The sequence below is a fragment of the Rhea americana genome, unplaced genomic scaffold, assembly GCF_003343005.1.
Source record: "Rhea americana isolate MKP2758 unplaced genomic scaffold, rheAme1 scaffold_47, whole genome shotgun sequence".
NCBI lineage: Eukaryota > Metazoa > Chordata > Aves > Rheiformes > Rheidae > Rhea > Rhea americana.
In genome coordinates this window covers 3801823-3821851 of record NW_028186612.1, presented here as the reverse complement: position 1 = coordinate 3821851, position 20029 = coordinate 3801823, and the positions used below count along the sequence as shown (strand labels likewise).

The 20029-nt window shown below is 43.7% G+C and overlaps 1 protein-coding gene across 3 annotated transcripts in view; it reads left to right on the top strand.

The window, feature by feature from the left end:
- Window positions 1–20029, top strand: part of VILL (villin like) — a 41487-nt gene that overhangs the window by 8531 nt on the left and 12927 nt on the right. For 2 of the 3 annotated variants that reach the window (XM_085316481.1, XM_085316482.1), the window contains exons 2-10: window positions 4595–4676; window positions 6917–6991; window positions 10238–10434; window positions 11718–11826; window positions 12349–12459; window positions 15169–15368; window positions 15457–15535; window positions 16932–17030; window positions 19247–19400. In XM_085316481.1, coding sequence (XP_085172607.1) covers window positions 4608–4676; window positions 6917–6991; window positions 10238–10434; window positions 11718–11826; window positions 12349–12459; window positions 15169–15368; window positions 15457–15535; window positions 16932–17030; window positions 19247–19400 — 1093 coding nt within the window. In that variant the 5' untranslated portion in view covers window positions 4595–4607. Of the gene's footprint in view, window positions 1–2292; window positions 2305–4594; window positions 4677–6916; window positions 6992–10237; window positions 10435–11717; window positions 11827–12348; window positions 12460–15168; window positions 15369–15456; window positions 15536–16931; window positions 17031–19246; window positions 19401–20029 lie in introns of those variants that run through there. The other variant, XM_085316483.1, reaches the window with a different exon arrangement.

Below are 20029 nucleotides of genomic sequence, written 5' to 3'. Positions count from 1 at the left end.
AAACATAGATTAGATTGCTTGAGTACTGTGCTTCTGGACAGTCACTCACTAACATCAAATGTTCAAAGCAACAGTTTCAACCAGTAGGTGACAAGCCACACAAAGTAACTCAACCTTAAATTTCCTTCCTCTGGATAAAATAAGATTTAACTGCTGGTTTTTATGCAAACAAAAAATGGCACCTAGTTGGACCCACACACCCAGCTACATTGGAGATAATGAAAGCAATTCCACAGCCCTAGTTTACCTCATCCAATGCCAGTCCAAGTATTCCCAATAATTAGGCGTTTCAGCCTGGAAAGGCTGGAGCCACAGCTGCTTCTGATTTTCCCAAGGCTGTTCAGAGCATTAGTCATCTCACTATTTTTTTTTTATTACCATGACTGCAGTCAAGTAAACGTGCCGCCAAAATCCAGACAAGCCAAATCAGGCTTAATGCAAAATGTCCTTAGGGAGTTTGAAATGATCTCCTATCCCCCTTCTAAGTCCTTATTTTCCCTCCCCACCCAAATAGCCTGAATCTGCCTAAAGAAATGTCCTACTAAGGCCAGGCTGACCAAAATGAAATAGTGATTGCTGACATTTCCAGCCCAATTGTTATTTATTAACTAAGCTTAGGCGTGAGCTTGACACTTAATTAGTCATCTAGTCCTTCCTGGAGCAAAAGCTCTTCCCTACACCATGTCAGTTAGTGAGGGAACAGGAATCAGATTTAACAAGCAGGCATGGAGATAAGACCTATCTGCCCTGATCCACAAGTTTTGTTATTTATGCCAAGCTGTGGAAGATTTTGTTTTTATCTCTGAAGACTCCAGGTTCCGTCCCAGCTGTAACATCCTGCCAAGATGCTAACCACCTCTGTTTGGTCCTAGGATCTCTGTCCTCACCAACTAGAAGTGTTTGGCTCTTTGCAATGTAATTAATCTTAATCAAGTAGTGCTGACCAAGTAGAGCAGCTCCAAGACAGAGGTCTCATCCTGCCTCATCCTGTGCTCCCAATGTGAACTTGTCTTCTCTTAAAGGGGTGCAAGAGCCCTGGAAGTGGTGGAAATAGAATAGCAGGCCATGGAGGTGGAATAGGGTAGCTGCATGGGGATGATAAAGCTACAGCTACTCGTAAGGCTCTAGTGCCTCTCTTCACTCTCTTCTTGCTAAAAGTATTCCTCTGTATGAGGAAGCAAATAACCTTCCCCATAACCAGCTTTTGTCCTTTGAAGTGGTGCTGGTCTTTTTCGGTGGATTCCTGCCCCTGAGGCTGCTGACTCACACTTCTTGTCAGTTCATGCTTCACCTAGCACTGGGCAAAACCAGTTTGGTTGAGGGAGGAACTGACCTGAACATCACTGTTCAAACTCTATAGGGAACCCAAGCCTCTTAAAGTCTTTTCTCTTTTCAATTTAGACAAGTTTCTACTCTTCCGGGTATTAGCACGGTTGAGAATTTTGCACTCTATAAATATTGGATTTTGTGTCTGGGCAGGAGTTGACTTATGGGATCATTTGATTAAAAATCCACATTAAGTAATTAAAGAAATGAGCTGTCTGATTATATAAGTCAGATTCCTATTATTTCTGACTTGGCCACAAACGGAAAGAAACTGGAAAGTTCAAAGAAAGAATTGACCTTGTCTGTGCTTCACACTCTCTCCTCAGTTTAATGACTAAGGAGAAGTGAAAGGACAGCATTTCCCAGAAAAGCAGGGAACAGAGCTAACAGGGAGGCTTCCAACAGAGAAAGGAGCCCCAGGAGTGGAAGAGATCGAGAATCCCTGTTTTGAATCAGAGGTTTGCGCGAGAATCTGTAAAGCATAGCTGACTTCTGGATGGTTTTATCCCACAAGATTGCCTGAGCTCAGAGGAATCCATGGATCCTCTGGATTAACTTCTTTCATGGGAGAGGTTGGGGTATTGGGAGAAGCATGAAGCCAGCTGTGTCTCGCAGCTGGCCAGCTACCGGTTTCCTGTACTGCTAGAAGACAGATAAGACACCCGCTGCCTTCCGCAGGGAGCAATATCAGTTTTACTGAAAAACGTCACTACCTGAATTCTCCTTCATACACAGTTACAAGCCTCTTTACTATCTTTATTTTAAAGTTGTTCCTGATTTGATATTAGATGGGAAGGAAAAAGAGTGCCCTAAATAAATGGCAAAGATAGCTGAGGGAAGGAGATTTCACTTGGGTTTTTCTTTGACAGGGACCTTTGAAATGCCATATTGGAATGAAAGGAAGGTCTTTTGGTTAAGGATCTGAACTGAGGCCACATTTCTGGATTCAGTTCCTGGCAGCCACAGACTCCACAGGAGGTGAGCCACTAAGGCCTCCACTCAGAACAGTGTCTAGCTCCTGCTTAGACACTGAAATATCTTTTTGGATCTGTTTTTTTTTAAGTCTGTGTGGGCCTCAATTGCCTTTCTGGGAATTGAGATGAAAACTATCTTTTTTCTCCTTGCTGTTTCTCTTCTTGCCTGGAAGCTATTTAGGGAAACTGAAAGGGAGATGCAGGTTGACAAATGCACTCTTCGTAGATACATGAGGTCATAAGGGGTCAGTCTTCCATGGTCCTTCAGATATATCTATGTTTGAAAGGGCCATGAGCACTTCTGACTCCTACCATCCAACATTGTCCAAATGTGGATGTCTGCCCAGTTAGTATAGAGGTGTTGGGGCTGTGATCCACCACCACTGTAGGTACCTGATTCTCTCTACTGCCAGTGCAAGAAGCCAGGGTCTGGCATCTGTGGACTGTGGAAGACTCGGATGGACCAGAGGTCCTACCTGGAACCCCAAGTTTTGTACTCTTACTTGGTGTGCAGGCTTTTCAGGAGAAGGACTATCCTTTCTCATGTCTCAGTGATGTCAACAGCAGCGTATCTCTTCTAGCTATCATAACACAAGCGATAAACATGCCTTCTGGCATGGGGTCACCTGTATTTGTGCTTTTCTCCCTCAGAAGGAGTGTCTTTTATGTTTTTTTTCCCTGTGGCTTCATTTTTCATCTTTTGTGACTCAGGTACTTTGCCAAGTTCATGTTCAGCCATGGTACATTTCCTTTTGATAGGCACTTTCTTACAGCTGAATGGAAGCACGCAGGAGAGGCCACAACCTACAGTCAGTGCAGCTTTGTCATCCACGGGTAGAGAAAAAAATGCAGTCAATCAAGTTGTTGTTGTTTTTAACATAGTACAATAGTTCAGTCTGTTACAAATAAATGTAAATCAGAGGAGCATGCTGGTAAAGCAAATGAATGCAAAACACAGAAACCAGTGAACCATGTTTTCTCTCAAAGCTGGGCCTTAATTTGCGAGCAGGATTGACTCATACTGGAATGGATGATATGGCTGTCAGCCCTACACAAACCGTCTGTGCCATGGTCACTGCAGGGGAGCCAAGCTGCTCGGGAGGCACCTGCTGGGCCCCATGGGCCAGCCACCTCTGCTAGTATATAATCCAGTGTTTTTATATAAGCTGGTTTTGGGTTTGATTTGCTTCAGAAGGCTGCAGTGTAAACAGCTATGTTTGAGAGTCACTTTTCGAGCAAAACCTATTATTCAAGCAGTAGGAATGGGGACCATAACTAAGGGTAGTCCCTTTCTCTTTTCACACTGGTGGATATGATAAAGGGTGGATAGGAGACCTTCACCCTTCAAGAGAGACAGTTGGAGATAGCCAGAGCATCTCAAATGTCCCTAGAGACCTCTGTGCAGGCTACTGAAACCCACCTCTTCCTCAAACAGGCCGTGGAGCCTAGGGAACTGCTCAGCTGTGCATAAAGTAAACGTCTGGGTCACCAGCTGAATCACTTCCTATGCTCTGCTGACTGTACTAGCTAGGTCTCCATTGGTTTTAATGGAGCTTAAAGCCTGGATCCCCCTACCCTGACACACCTATATGTAAGTGTGTTAATTTAGAGCTGAATCTCACCCTGAAATGGAAGAGCTTCATTCACTAGGCCCCCAGTGGCCCAGGGTACCTGGCCTGACATACAGCGGCTGCTCTAGAGCATCATGGGTCTCCTGTAGGTCCTGTGTAGGTCCTGCCACCTCTTGTGCTACTGTGGTAACAAAACAGTACTGATGCCAGGCTCAACGCCTTGCTGAATCCTTTCCACATGTTTAAATGCTGTAAAATAATCCCATGCCAGAACAATGGTGTCCTAAACATGTTTTGCTGGGCTATGATCTCACACTTTGCTTGTCCTCCACTATGAACATGGATATACTGGACATGGGAGTTCATCCCACCTAACTCTTGGTAACTAAAGCTGAACTGATCTGTCCTCTTTTTGTAGTCAGTGGAGAGATGGAGACATTTCATGGTGTGGTTTTCCTCAAATATCTAGGTCTCCACTGACTGTGGTGGAATCCAGATAACTAGTTCAGATGTAGATGTCTGCACTTGGTCAGATAAATCCCACCTTAATGAGCCTAGTCCTTGGGCTACTGCACTAGTAAGGAATCATAAGTGTCTATATCAAACTGGTTTGGCAAGAACGTCCAAAGCAAACAAGCTTCAGTCTCAGCTCACTTACTATTGTATCCAATTATGTAGTTATTTTTAGTTATTCTGTTTTTCTGTTCTTACTTTCTCTTCCAGCTCAGGGGACAGGATGACAGACGGTGACTCAAATCTTCCAATTATCGAGAGAAAGTTGGGACTCCAGATATGGGGAATAGAGGTACGACAAGAGGAGAGTGATGTGATACAGTGTGTGTGTGTGTTTGTATGTGTTTCAAGAAAGAGATATTCTCAGAGTAGTCTGGATAGCAAAAGATGGTCCTACAGGAAAGATGCAGCTTTCTCCTGTGAGAAACAGGAGACCTAGTTGCTAGCTTTGCCTTCCTCCCTGTGCAACTTTCAACACATTAATGCTTGGTGCTTTGGTTCCCTCCTCTGTATAACAGTAATAATAGTGACTAAGGAAACGCTAAATTTGGTGGGACTGAATGTGTTCTGGCAGTGCACTCCTCTAGCACTTGCGGCTCTTTTACGCACTGTGAGAATTGTTACATGGCTGTTTTAGCACATTTGAAGTTAATTACCTGTTGCATCAAGAAGAGGTGTTAAGGATTAGCAACCTTACTCTATACCAGCAGTGGGGCAGCTATCATGAGGAAGGCACACAGTTTTGCAGGGAAGGTATTCCCACTGTGTCTATATGCATGTCACCCCCAGCTTGCCCACTCTGATTGATGGGTCATTGCAGGAAGAGATACTACAGCAAGTAAGATCACCTTCTGCTTGGTGTGATCTTTCTTTGTGCCTTCTTTCTGCCCAGTTTCACAGAGGATGTTCCCTTGCAACAAGAGGGGGACATAGACTGAAGTCCAGAGCCAGGCCAGGGGAGCAGTGCAAAGGGTCTCATATATGGGTCTCAAAATGATGGTAATCCTCTACAAATTCAAATTATATTCCAAATAATCCAGGGTCTTTGCCTTTGCCTTTTTCTCCCAAACGCTGTATTAAGCTGCTTTCTAGTGGATCTGTAATTAGAGAACCATAGTTTCACGAAGGCCAGGCTGATATGCCAGAAAACAAGTCAGGCCACCAGGAGAATGTGTGTATCTATTCCAGGGAACCCCAGAGACAGATCAGGCCCAGGAACCGTGTGTGTGTTGGTGTGTGGCACACCCAGGCATGCTGGGTAGGCATGGCTGGTTAACTGTGATGTGCACCAAGTGCAGTGTGCAATTATGGTTTAGAGGGGTGAGAGACACATCATTGTCATCAAGTCTGTCTTTTCTTTGCACTGCTAATTGCTATGTATCCCTAACAAAATAGTTATAGTTGGTTAAAGCTGCTGAAAGAGTTGAACTGATGATTGAGTAAAAACCACACCCTAAAACTAAACTTAGGGTGAGACACAGTCACGCCTCTAGACATTCCCACACAAACGCAAGCTCTAGTGCACTTCAGCCTGACCTGGCCTTCAAGTGCTAGATCTACAGGTTTACAGAGGGGAAAGGAGAGCGAAAAACTCCTTGTCAGTCTGAGCATACAGCACTCTCATTTCCTTCTTCTCAACCCTTAGCACTTTCAGAATTTCCTCCTGGAGAAGTGGCTTTTCCCAGCCCACGAGCACAGCCCTGATAGTGCCACCAAGGATCAAGATGAGCAAGGGCAAACTGCATTGGTATCTGTCATCCAGTGTGTTGGGAAAAAAAAAACAAAAGCAAAAAACAATAGAGGCAACAGCACCAGCCCAGCTCCCAATTGGTGCTCTTGCTGGCCTGAGAAGTTGTCCTGGTCTCCCCCCTAATCTCCCTTGTCAGAACGTTGCAGCAATGCACTTAATCTTCATTCACTCTGGCCTAAGGAGTCCCAGCCAGTATGGGTGTCCAAGATTTCCTTGTAAGACTTACTCCACAAGCACTAATCAGTGACCTTATCCGGGCACTTCCTCATTTCCACAGTCTCTCCTTCCTGTCTGAACTCTTCCAATTACTCCTAGTTATATACAGAGGTGGAAATGGGAAGTTATGAGTCTCCTTAGGAAGACATGTTGCAAATCTGACATAGAGATGTTTGAGGTGCCAGCATAGCGTTCTGATGTATGGCTGCCAAACTAAACCATGATTCATCGCCCTCTAAATAAATAGCCTTCAAAAAACTGTCAACAGTTATGACAAGGCAAAGCAGTATTTGTATCCTCAAACCCAATCTGTAGCCCTAATAGAAATTAAGTGTGATTATCAGTTCCCTCTCCAAAAAGACAGACAAGCTCTCTGCCCCCGGAAACTCCCTGATATTGGCTGGGGGCCATGGAGCATGTAACTGCAACTTGAGCTCCTTGGTCCTTCCTTCTCCAAACCTTAATTGTCATCTTAGTTTTTCCTGCATCCCAGCTTCCCTGTTTCACATTCATCAGCTTGTGGCTCTTGGAGTTCTAACAATGACCTAAACACTCATCTTTTACAGAATATGAAGATGGTTCCTGTTCCTGAAAAGGCTTATGGGACTTTTTTTGAAGGAGACTGTTACATAATTCTACACGTAAGTAAGGCAAACAGACACCAGCAGACAAAGAGGTTCTTTAGCTCCAGCTTGACCCCCAGATACTCTCACAGATGAGAGAAGCACTGTGGGATAAAAATGGTTGTGCCTCTGTGTTCACTATCATCTAATCATGCACCTGAATTTATCATTGCCCGTTGCAACAATATTGTGTTTTTATAATCAGAAGGCCAAAAGAGCCATTAAGTCAGCAATTTATTAAAATGGCTTATCTTCTAATCAGCTGACTCATGCACAAAGATGGCAAAACAGCAAATATATTCCTGGCAAACTAAAGCAAGGCCTAAATTTGTATGACTCATGGGACGAGTTAGGGTGTGTGAGAGGTGGCCAGCTGGAGGGCTTTGTTTTCAGTGGATGATGTGGGCTATGGAGGAGTGCCACTTTGTGACACATGAGCAGTAGAGAAGCTCTGTAGTTCTTCTCCCTCTCCCTGTTAGGAGACCTCATCCATCCCACCAAAATTTGCTCCAGATCTACTTACAACCAGCTGAACCTAGACTAGCTAGAAGCATGAGGAACATCTGAGAATAATCGTACAGTTGGGGCTTTACAAAGTGCCTTGAGTTTCTACAGCTCTCTGGGAGGATGATGTGTTGCATTGAGCTTTTGAACCTTCTTCCAAATTTCTTCATCTGTACGGAGCAATCCAGGCCCCATTGCCTAAAGTGATGTCCATACATGGAAACCAGGAGCATTTCCCACTTCCTGGGTCAGAGTGTCCCTACTGCAAACATTCCTACGAGTCAAGTAACAGCAAAGCCTCCACTGTCCCACAATAACCAAAGATACATAAATGCATGTCTGTAATGCAACAGAGTCCAGTTCATGCAGTGCTTGAATCACATAAAGCAACCTGGATGTCCTACACCCCAGGGAATATCTAACCATTGAATAGATCATCAGGTAGGATATTCAGTGAGCATGTGTGTGAGCTAGATTTATGTTCTTTGTGTGACTTTTTTAGATAGGAGAATTGAATGTAGATCTCCTCCAGACCTCATGCCCAGATTATTTGGATAAGGTACCTACTTTTAACTCTCAAAAATGTTTACAAGATGGAGAAATGGCTATCCATATGCCTCTAGGGACAGATTCAGCTATAAACACAGGAGTTTTGTGACATTTTAGAGGCCCTGGAATATCTAAGATGTCCACACAGGACCAGCAGATGTGACACATGAGACCTGCACCTTTCTGAGGTAGCACTTGAAGCCCAGTCTCGGTGACCCAAAACACCTCAAATGCCCCTAGGGTCCTCGCTGAGGAAATTGAATTGACCTCATAGTGTTTAGCTGTGCCACAGACCACAATTCTTGGAAGATTTCTTGATGAAATCTTTTCTTAATTCTATGGGCTTCATTCAATTTCCTGCACTTACTGTAGGGTGTCTCACGTGGCCTCCAGGCACAGAGGAAAATACAGAAAACCTCTGAGTCTTGTGTCATCTCCACCATCCACATGTGGGTATCCAAATGATTTAGGTTGTCTTTGACGGCTACTGAACTGGGTCTTCTATCTTTATTTACTCTAGTGGGAGCTTAGACCTTTCTCACATGAGGACATCTAAATTTAGGGACAAGGTTGAGATGCCTGAATACACGCTATTAGTATCTCCCCTACCTTGCAGCTGCTCCAGAGGAGCACACATACCCTGTAAGTCCTAAGTCATAGCTGTCCAGTGCAGAAGTCTTGGATAGCCTTAAAATTCTCAAAAAGCTCATAAATGCCATTTTTTAGGCAAATAAATCCTCCTGTATGTATCTTCCTCTGCAAGCTGAATCCGCTGTGTGTCAAGCTGGGAAAGCAGGTTGAGATAGCTACACAGAATGACTCTCCTGCAGTAATTCACCATGCAGATGCATTTATGTTACCTTTCAAGTGCTTTGGGGGAATTGATTTAGTAGCAGCAAGCCAAAGACATGCTCAGAACACAATAGGAGTGTCCTTTCAAGGGGCTGAATATAATCACTATAGATTTTGATGTTCATAGACTCAACTTATGTTGCAAAAGCTTCCCTAGGTAGAAAAGCCTTTAATCAGTCCACATGTCTCCTTCCCCCCTTGCATAAAAGATGGTAAAAATACTCATCTTTCAACTTCTTGACAACAAAGGTTCTCCACAGGACAGTGGGACTTTGATTGTATTCAGTGACAGTCAATTAAATAGAGTGATTTTGCCACAAATTAATCAGTTGTGCTGAAGGAAACTGAGTTGTATTTTATTCAAGTTCAAGTGTTCTTCACTGTGGTGCCACTACACAAAAGCAAATAAACAGAACTTAGTGTCAAATCCAGTTTATAAAATGAGCTTTTATTGTCTTTCGCAGATATGGATGATAGGGTTTAACACAGTAGGCAATGAAAAATAGCTGGCACAACCCACATAACAATAAGCACACCTGTTCTCAGACCAGTTGCCTCTTCTTTCTAGGCTATTGGGTTTTTCTGTAATAAGATGAATCACAGCATGCACCCATAGGTTCAGCTTCATTTGGAGTTATGTCTATTTTGCAAGTCAGCAGGAATTCAGAGGCAGTTTGTGTTACTTAATAGTGTGATAGAAGAGGAAAGAAAGGAGAGTAGCTCCAGGCAAATAAATATGAGTGTATATTACATTCAAAAAATGATCTATGAGAAGAATATCCTTTAGGTTTTGATATCAATCTCTACAAAAGTAAGACAGGTTGAATGCATGAGTTTTTGGAATGTCACAGATGCTCCGTTTCATGATAACAAGAGTGATAAAAGTACCTAAGACAGAAACATACTTCAGTGCAGTATGTACATAGGCCTCATAGGCTCTCCTGAATCAGGGTCCTGGGGATCGAGCTGACTCTCCACTCTACCTTACCTGAGGGTCCTGGGCCATCCAGGCTTTGGTTCACTCTGAACTCCCTTGTGCTGACACAGCTCTTCGTATCCCTAATTCCACTGGTTTGAAAGCAGTGACATAACGGTCAGGGCAATGGTAATGGAGGCCAAGGCACCAGAGGGACAGCCAGATCCTGGGCTGATCTCCTAGGGAGTGTCACAGGGCTCAGTCCTGCCTCCTCTTGCCTAGGAGAAAGACAGGAGCAGAAAAGCCCCTAGGAAAAGGCTCCATGATTGCTTGTTCATGCCAGGTCTCTCTGGCCAGCAGTGTTGTTTGCCAAAACTGTATGGGCTGCATCTTCCCAGTCAGGGAAAATGCATCCTGAATCTCTTCTTTCCCACCTCTTCCAGAACAAAAGAACCTCTCGTGGCTCCACTACAGACTTGCATTACTGGATTGGCAAGGATTCATCCCAGGATGAACAAGGTGCTGCAGCTCTGTATGTCACCCAGATGGATGATGCACTTGGGGGAAATCCTGTGCAGCACCGGGAAGTGCAGGGACATGAATCTGAGACCTTCCAAAGCTATTTCCGGAATGGCATAATGTAAGTAACAGAAAATACCCCGCAAGTCACAGTCCCTGGGGTTCCTTCAGCTTCTCTCTGTGCCGGAAGCATCAACATTTCAAAAATCTGAAAAACATGAACCAGTTCTGCAATTGATCAAAATGCAAAAGAAAAATTTCCTATTTAAAAAAAACTTAGTTTTAAGTATTGAGATTAGAATCGTGTTGTTTTGTTCCATTTGATCATTTTCCAAGATGTTTGCTGTAAATGCATCTTAATGTCCCTTTTGCTCACTCTATGCTCTTCTTTCCACTCTTCCACCCACTCTAGATTTGGTAGGTCCATTGATGGCACTTTAGACTAATATCCACTTTGAAGAGAAGTGATGATTTGGCTCTCACTGAGAGTAATTTTCCTGCAGTGAAAGCAAAATTTGGCTCACTGAACTTGAGACATCTAAAAGATAATTTCTCGTCCAACTGTGTGGTCTTGGCCCCCATCAGGGTCTTTGGAAGCTGACTCTGATAGGCACCCACCAAGAGGACCTGTCTCTCTCCACTGGCAATAAACAAAGTTTAAGAGATTTTCCAAAATTCACTAGGATATATAGAAGGGGGTTAGATTTGTCCAAAAGACAGTAGAGGGGCTCTAGGACTTTCCTGAGGGGACCACATCCTCTCACGATGTGATTGCACCTTCCTTGCAAAGTTGCACAGAAAGGAAGTGATGGCATCATGTAATAAGTCAATACTGTGCTAAAATCAGGCACTGCAAAGTGTATCTTCCGGGATGAAAGCACAGTGAAATCGGTAGATTAAATCTGAGAGGAAGACGGTTTTCTGCATCCCTTTACAATAGCATTTTGTGCTGCCTATGTCAACAGCTTTCTGTCTCAGCTACTTTTAAATAGAACAACTATTTTCAACAAAATCAAATTTTAGCAAAAAGAATCTATTTTTTACTGCAAAACATGTTTCTTAATTAAATGTCTGAGGAATATTTCAATTCTGAGAAATCACTGCCTTGCTTGATATTTTCAGTTTGGTTGTGTCATGTTTCTATTGCCCTCTCTGACTTGCCTGTTGAGCTACACACCTTATCCCAAGATGCATGACAGGAATACAGCACCTGTAGCAGGTGGAAGGACACCATGAGGAGTCATGCTGTGAATGGAGACCAAGGCAATAGCATTTGACATTCCATTTTTGATGACATTCTCGCTAGGTTTTTACTTGTCACCAAAAACTTGAATTTTTTTCAGAGGATAGAGGAGCAACTGTTTTCTAACCAGCATGAACTCTTTGTTCCCTGCTCCATACCAGATACAAGAAGGGAGGAGTAGCTTCAGGATTCAAGCATGTGGAGACCAATATGTACAATATCAAGCGTCTTCTTCATGTCAAGGGGAAGAAGCACATCTCAGCCACAGAGGTAAGCCCTCTCTACTTATGTATCATTTGTCCTTGCCTTTCCTCCTGCACCCTATTTCCACCAGACTTGCTTGACAGATAGCTCATCCCTGCTTGAGCACCCGTACTACAGGACAGTTTTCAAGAACATGCTGTGGGTTTTGGTGTTATCCTGAGAGAAGCCCTTTGACTCAGCAAATAGATGAGTGCCATCACTGGGCTCTTTCTTTCACAGGGTGGTGGTTGTTCTCAGAAAATAATTTGGAAGACTGGAATTTTTGGAGAATGAGTAGGGACACACCTTCAGCTCACAAACATCTACTCCATCTCCCTTCCATTAGTAAGAGCAGACTTATTTACATCCATTCAAAATGAAAACAGATCTTACAACCTCAGTGTCATTGTTGGATCTAACTAGAAAAATGAGCATGCTATTGCAGATCAGTTCTTATATTCCTGGGAGGAAGTTCCTTATGACTGTTAGTTGACCCCTTTGGCTCTTGTTGCCTCCACCAACCCAAGCCATTTCATTTTCTCGTAACAGGTAGAGCTTTCCTGGAACAGCTTTAATAAGGGTGATGTTTTCTTGCTGGACCTTGGGAAAGTGCTGATTCAGTGGAATGGACCCAATTGCAGCATTGCTGAAAAATCTAGGGTGAGTACAGGCACAAAAGACCCTTGGTTTATTAGAGGTACTTTCTGATGCCTGCAGCAAGACAAAACACAAAGAAAAGAAAAGGAAAAAGTGAAAGATGCTTGCAAAGTGAGAATCTCAGTAAAACTAGAGACACACAGATGAACAGAGAAAATTCTGGTAGATCCTGTGAGGCGGAAGCAGGGCAATATGTAGGATCGCAATGCTGGACTTGGAGAGCAAACCTTGACATCTTCAGAGACCTACTTGGAGGAACCCTATGGATTAGGGCCCTAGAAGGAAGAGGGGTCCAAAAGAGCTGGTTAATACTCAAGCATCACTTCCTCCAAGCTCAAGAGTGGTACATCCATATGAATAAGAAGTCCAGCAAGGGAGCAGGAGACCTGCATGGATGAGCATTTGCTCCTGGCAAAACTCAAACAGAGGAAGGAAGTCTACAAAATGTGGAAGAAGGGACAGGCCATGTGAGGGGAATATAAGAATGTTGTCAGAGTATGCAGGGATATGATGAAGAAGGCTAAGGCCCATTTAGAATTAAATCTGTCAAGGGATGTCCAGAACAAGAAGGGCTTCTTCAAATACATCAGTAGCAAAAGGAAGATGAAGGAAAATGTGGGCCCACTGCTGAACGGGGTGGAGGCCCTGGTGACGAAGGATACAGAGAAGGCGGAGTTACTGAATGCCTTCTTTGCTTCAGTCTTCACTGCTAAGGGCAGCCCTCAGGAATCCCAGAGCCTGGACACAAGCGAGAGAGAAAGGAAGACTTTCCTTTGGTCGAAGAGGATTGGTTTGTCTCAAGCCTTCTACAAGGGCAAGTGCAGAGTCCTGCACCTAGGGAAAAATAACCCTAGGACACCAGTACAAGCTGGGGGCCAACCTTCTAGAGAACAGCTCTGCAGAGAAAGACGTAGGAGTGCTGGTGGATGACAGGTTGACCATGAGCCAGCAATGTGCCCTTGTGGCCAAGAAGGCCAATGGCATCCTAGGGTTCACTGGGAAGAGTGTTGCCAGCAAGTCGAGGGAGGTGATCCTGCCCCTCCACTCAGCTCTGGGGAGACCTCATCTCAAGTACTGTGTCCAGTTCTGGACTCCCCAGAACAAGAGAGACGTGGAGCTACTGGAGAGAGTCCAGTGTCATGCTACAAAGATGATCAGAGGGCTGGAGCATCTGCCCTATGAGGAACAGCTGCGAGAGCTGGGCCTGGGGAGGAGAAGACTGAGGGGGGATCTTATCAATGTGTACAAGTACCTGAAGGGAGAGTGTCAAGGGGATGGGGCCAAACTCTTTTCAGTTGTCCCATGGGACAGGACAAGAGGCAATGGGCAGAAATTGAAGCACAGGAAGTTCTGTCTGACCGTGAGGGGGAATTTCTTCCCTGTGAGAGTGACGGAGCACTGGGACAAGTTGCCCAGAGAGGTTGTGGAGTCTCCTTCTCTGGAGATCTTCAAGGCCCGCCTGGATGCAACCCTGTCTAATATGCTGTAGGTGACCCTGCTGAGCAGATGATCTCCAGAGGTCCCTTCCAACCTTACTGATTCTATGATTCTATGATTCTCGATGCCTTGTAGTTTGAATGACATATGGTCTAAACAGTCAATAATAACAGCTAGTTTAACTGCAATAACTTAGTATTTATCTATCCCCAAGGTAGAGGAATTTTTAATTTTTAGTAGCATCACAGGGAATCTCAGCTTGGTCTGTATGAGACAAGCAGGAATGCATATCCTAAATTTTGGTAGGACAATTTTATCCATAGCTCTCAACACACTTTAAAAGATCCTTATTTTGCTGATAGAGGAACTGAGATACAGAGATTTAACAAGGCAATATCTACCAGTAGCTCATAGGCAGAGTTGAGCTCATAGCTTGACATCACACACATTAAAAGGCAAGTGAAGCTGCTCTTCATATGATGGCACCTGAAGAGCTGGGAGGGTAGGAGGTTCACATAGAAGGCAGTTTGGCAGGAGACAAGGGAAGAGGTGAAGGTCCACATGAGTGTGGAGAAGAGACAAAGAAACTGCAAAGAGACAGAGAAAGGGGACCAGGAAAGGGGAAGGTTGCTGTGAGGAATAGGCCATGGTTCACTTCAGGCCTGGCAATCAAGCAAATCATTTTGTAGGACTAACAAAGAGGGCCCCTTTCAAAGCTGTGGTCATGAGATGGTGAAAAAGTTACACATTATCCATTTATCTATGGAAAATTGAGATTTCAGCCTAATTAGTTGTTTGACATTTCACAGTGTTTTTGTCACAGAAAACTTCCATGTTTTTTGAATACTTGAAATACTTAAATTTAAAATGTTATGGTATATCCAGGGTCCCGCAGTTCTGCTGCCTCTGGCTTCTATTCTGCTCAGCATGTGTGCATCTTGCTTCCAGACCGTGTCTCACAAGGTTATTGGATTTGCTTATGCACAGTGACACATATGCAATGCTTGTTGTAACTGCTGCACATCTACGCTCTACAGGAACAAATACCAGTAGTGACTCTACTAAGGAATGTTTTCCTAGGAGTTAGTTAATAAGCAGGTATAATAGACGTATCCACATGTTTTAACAGCTAAATTTGCAAGACAATAGCAGCTTCAGAGAACTGTAGCAATCCATCTTAGGCTGTTAGTCCTCCATCATTACAACAGGTTTGAGACACTGCTTGCTGAATTCACTGTCTGGATCTGGATTTATCCCCTTGTGATCCTCGTGCAGGGCCTCGCATTGGCTCGTAGCATCAGGGACAGCGAAAGAGGTGGCCGTGCTCAAATTGGCATTATTGACAATGAGAAGGACTCGCCAGACCTCATGCAGATCATGAAGATGGTTCTGGGTGAGAGGCGTGGGGAGCTCCGAGACGCCATCCCTGACACGAAAGCAGATGAGCTGCAGAAAGCAAATGTCCGGCTCTACCAGTAAGTCTCAGGCTGAGCCTCTGAACCTAAGCCCTTCTCATGGAGGGCTCTGCACAGCCTGACTCCTCTCAATAACTCTTTCTTTCAGTGTCTACGAGAAGGACAATGACCTGGTGGTACAGGAGATAGCTACTCGGCCTCTGACACAGGACCTGCTCCAGCATGAGGTGAGAGAACGACCTCAGTCCTTAAAGAGAGAGACGCTGCTGTGGCCTCCTTTGTTTTCAGCTGAGCACCTACTTCTATGAGATGCTCTGCAGAAAATTATCAGCCCTTCTGTCCTTTAAACTGTGTCAAGTGTCCTCTAAAAATAGGACGCCTGAGCCTCCACCTATAGTCTTGGTGCCCAGAGGCCAGCAGTGGATTGAAGCTGCTTTAACAAAAAGTGGCAAACCAGCCCTCTCAGCTGAGAAGTATATTAGCTTGGCAAGCATTATAAAAGGAGAGTCAAGGCAAAGCGCATTGAAATGGGCCAGGATTAAATTCCAGATAGAAATACCTGCACAGTGATGTTCTAGGACAGCCCCCCGTTTGCAAAAATGAGAGCAAACAGCCACTCTGCTCATAAAAATATGAAAATTAGATATATTTTCCTGTTGTAGCAAGTGATGAGGCTCAGTGACCCTCCTGGAAGGAGTTGCCTTACAGACCCTCTGTCTAAAGGCACTGAGAAAACAGAGGCCTTCCTAAAACCCTTCTGGCTAAAATTTGGCAGAGAATTGCTCATCCTTGTTTCTTTGCTGCACAAAGTGGCCTATTCCAAAATCGGGTTGTGCTGCAAGTCATCTGGCTCCAGCTTCTTTATTGCCTTGTGCCCATTACCCATGCTCCATTCAATCCCTGATGTCAGCACTGTTAAATCTCAGTCTCCTTTTATAGGCATATAAAGATCACATTTTTCCTGTCGAAGCTCAATTTCAGAATCACTAAGCCTTTGGTCACACAGCATGTTGTCAATTGGGACCATCGGTTCTCCACAGTGGAGATGGGCTGCCTGGCAGCCCTCTCATCCCATAACTCCAGATTAGGGATGAAAAATACTGGAGCAGAAGAGGTCTAAGTTGGGCTTTTTCTGTTTCTTTAATACTAGACTCAGCATAAATTAACACCATCATCAGCAGTACTGTAGTACTGCAAGCTGAGGGTGAAATTTGGCACTTGCTTCTCCTGAAGCCTTTTGGAGCTGGTGTTCCTGTTGGTTTAGGAGCAGCTCTCACGTGGCTGTAATGGCCAGTTTGGAGAAGTGCCTAAGAAAAATACATATTTTATTTTTTCAGAGTTAAAGAGTAGCTGCTGGGATCAGAGGCACTTGCAAGGTCAGTGTGCCCAAGAACCCAGGCACTGTACAGTTGAGGCAGACATATCCCATTCATGCACAACAAAAAATCTGCCCTCTGTTGCTTCTGCTAATGGTTACACCAGGGTTAGCAGCTCTACAAGACACGGAAAGAAGCTAGATCTAGATGTCCAAGCAGGAGCCAGCCTAGATATGCTACAATAAGAATCCTTCCCTGAAAAAAAACATTCATTTTTCATTCATTTTTCTTTTCTGCTTCATATCAGGACTGCCACATTTTAGATCAAGGTGGTTTTAAAATCTATGTTTGGAGAGGAAAATTATCCAGTAAGGAAGAGAAGAAAACAGCCTTCAGCAGAGCTTTGGTGAGCTGAAACACAGTGCAAAGAATGTCGTGGGAGGAAACTAAGCACTAATCTAGATCTGATCATTCATTACAATTAAATGTGGGTCTTTAAGAACTGGTCTGTGTAATAACAGGACTTAAATTTTGAAGGGAGGTGGGACGATGTGAATGCAAAATTGTTCTTCACCAAATCGCAGTAGAACTGGAATCTGTCATTGAAAGTAGGAGGAAAACAAAGAAAATTTTAAAAGAAGAAAATACAAAAGAAAAAAGAAAATACTTTCTTACAGCAGATGGCGAATGTCTAGAATTTGTTGTTTTAAGACATGCTGGAGATTTGTGATATCAGTAGGTTCAAAAGGGGTTAGACAAATTCATGGTCAGCAGGTCCATAAACAGATATTAAAGGGGATAGGATCTCCTATTCCCTCTAACAGCCATGACCCAATATTGTGGCTGCTGGGGAGAGCAAAGGGATAAGACCGTAAATAGTCAGCAGGCTCACATGGGCTCACTAAACAGCATTTCCTACAGCCACTGTTCAAGGCAGCATGGACCAGTGCTCTGACCCAGAAAGGCATTTCTTACATTTCTAATCAACACTGTGATACCTCTGGCAAGTCAACAGGGAACTTGACTGCTCTCTGAAAAAAAAAAAAAAAAAAAAAGGTCTTCTATATAGATGCTACAGGTTAAATCTCAGGTCCATTGTGGTCAACAAGATAATGCCCATAGGTTAGGTTCAGGTTCTGTGTGTGAATTTGAAGCTGATGTGGGGATCTTCCACTGGGTAGAAAGAGATCTGTTATGAACTCAGGTTGGCCAACCTGAGACAAAACCAGGGATCAGGCTAAGGTAGAGCACATCAGCACAGCACACTTATGCCACCCCTTCAGTTAAGGTATCATATTGTTATTTTCTGGCCTAGCATGCCCCAACACATTATTTCAGACAAAATCAGCCTTGAGAGAGCCTGAGTGAGTAGGACATTTGGTAGGGCTTTTTTTATATATATATAAATTGGCATGTTGAAGAGAAGACTGGAAGGGAACTTGGCTTTTAACTCTGTTGACTATCTTCTTATTGACTATCTAATGACTTGTTTGAAGACCATAAATGGCCTCACCTTCAATGAGATCTTACCTGGGGAACTTTAATACTGATCACACTTATTGTCTTAGGGAAGAAAAGTTTTGACAAACTTTGCCTTAAAATTTATCTCTCAGTCCTCTGTGCTCCTTCCAAAAGCTTAACTCAGATGCTTTTTAGTATGCAATCAGCTTTGTAAATTCTGGCCTTGAGCTACAAATATAGAACAAAAGATATCTCTTTCAGCATGGCAGGTGGGAGGGATGGGAAGACCATCTGCTCTACTTTTCCCTGGGGGTAGTGGGTGGCTGTGGTAATTACAGCACAAAATGAACGCTCAGAAGCCCACACTTGGACTCCTTCCCAAACAGTGGCTGTCAACACTGTACCTCTGGGTCGTCCTGGAGCCTGCTGAGATAAATACGAAAGCAGTTACCAAAAACTGAGCAATGACTTTGACATTGTGGCAGAACAGATAATTTTCTTCCCTCTCAGACTGTATCAAGCGCCTATGTTGAACTAGCCTCTTAACTCAATAGCTGCCCTATTTGTGAATGTTTGTCTCCTCAGAACACGTCATACTCTGTGGTATGGCATGGACTCTGCCTCCATGCCTTTACTATCTCGACAAGTCACATGTTTTAACATGCAAAAGGGACGGCACACTCACTTTTGTAAAGTGAGACAAAAAGATCAGAGTGAAGCAGAGAGATGAACTGTGCTTTCAGGTCATGGGCATAGCCTATCACTACTCTTCCCCTCTCCCCTCCTCATCAGAAGCTATCTACAGATCTGGGTGAGAGAGAGGAGAAGGATTTCCATTAGACCCATGAGAGGAGATTCTCTTCAAGATGAAGATGCCATTTAGAGATTAGTTTTAGGATGTGATCTAGGTCACCAACTTTGGGGCAGGGTTCAGTTGCTTGAATACAAGTATAAACATAAGTACTACAGTGGAAGCTCGCAGACATCGCCATTTATAAGTCTACATGCAAGTGGCTTAATCTTGAGGTAAATCCTGTCCTTGGTCATGCTGCTATGTTTAGCTGCAGAGAGATGTTTGCTCTTTGGACTGGCTCAGTTCCACGTCCTTCTCCGTAAAAACTTTGATGTGTCCCAACTAAAGTCCTTTTGCAATGCCACTAGGGTTTCATCCAAGCCAAAGGCTATCCTCCTTCCACCAACATTGAAGTGATAAATGATGGAGCAGAGTCAGCCATGTTTAAACAGCTCTTCCAGAAGTGGACAGAAAAGGATGAAACACAAGGGCTGGGCAAAGTCTATACTACTGGCAAAATTGGTGAGTACATTTTCAGAGCCATGAATTGTCTCAGATTTGACTTTACTGCTTGCTCACCTTTGCTAAGTGACAGATGAGGGAACATCATTCACATTGGTTGTCTCCTGTCTTCATCATGTTGAAAATGTAAAGCACGTTCTTCTCATGACCTGTATTTTCCACCTTATTCAGTAGATGCAAAGCAATCAGCAACTGAACATCACAACTGCCGAGGCTTCTTATATGAACCTAAATACTATTTATTCCAAATGTAAATGTTGGCAGAAGATCAATCTCTCTTGAAAAAAAATATGAAAAAATTCATACTTACAGAACTTTTTGCAAAGCTTTCATTAGAAATTGCTAATAATGAATCTGATAAAGAATGAACAACATTCTGCTCTCATTGACACTGTTGTCCACCCAGGATCCTCCTGACATCAATAGAATTATTCTGTACTTACACCAAAGTAAACAATAGCTCAATTTATCATGCTGCTGAAATAAATATTGCAATGTATTAACCCCAAAGGTTAAACAATACTGAAGAGAGAGATTTTACAGATGAGTTAGAGGATAGTGACAGACTTGCTGAAAGTCTCCACCAATTAGTCACAAATCTCTCTTTTGCTTGCAAGTTCTCTCTCTTC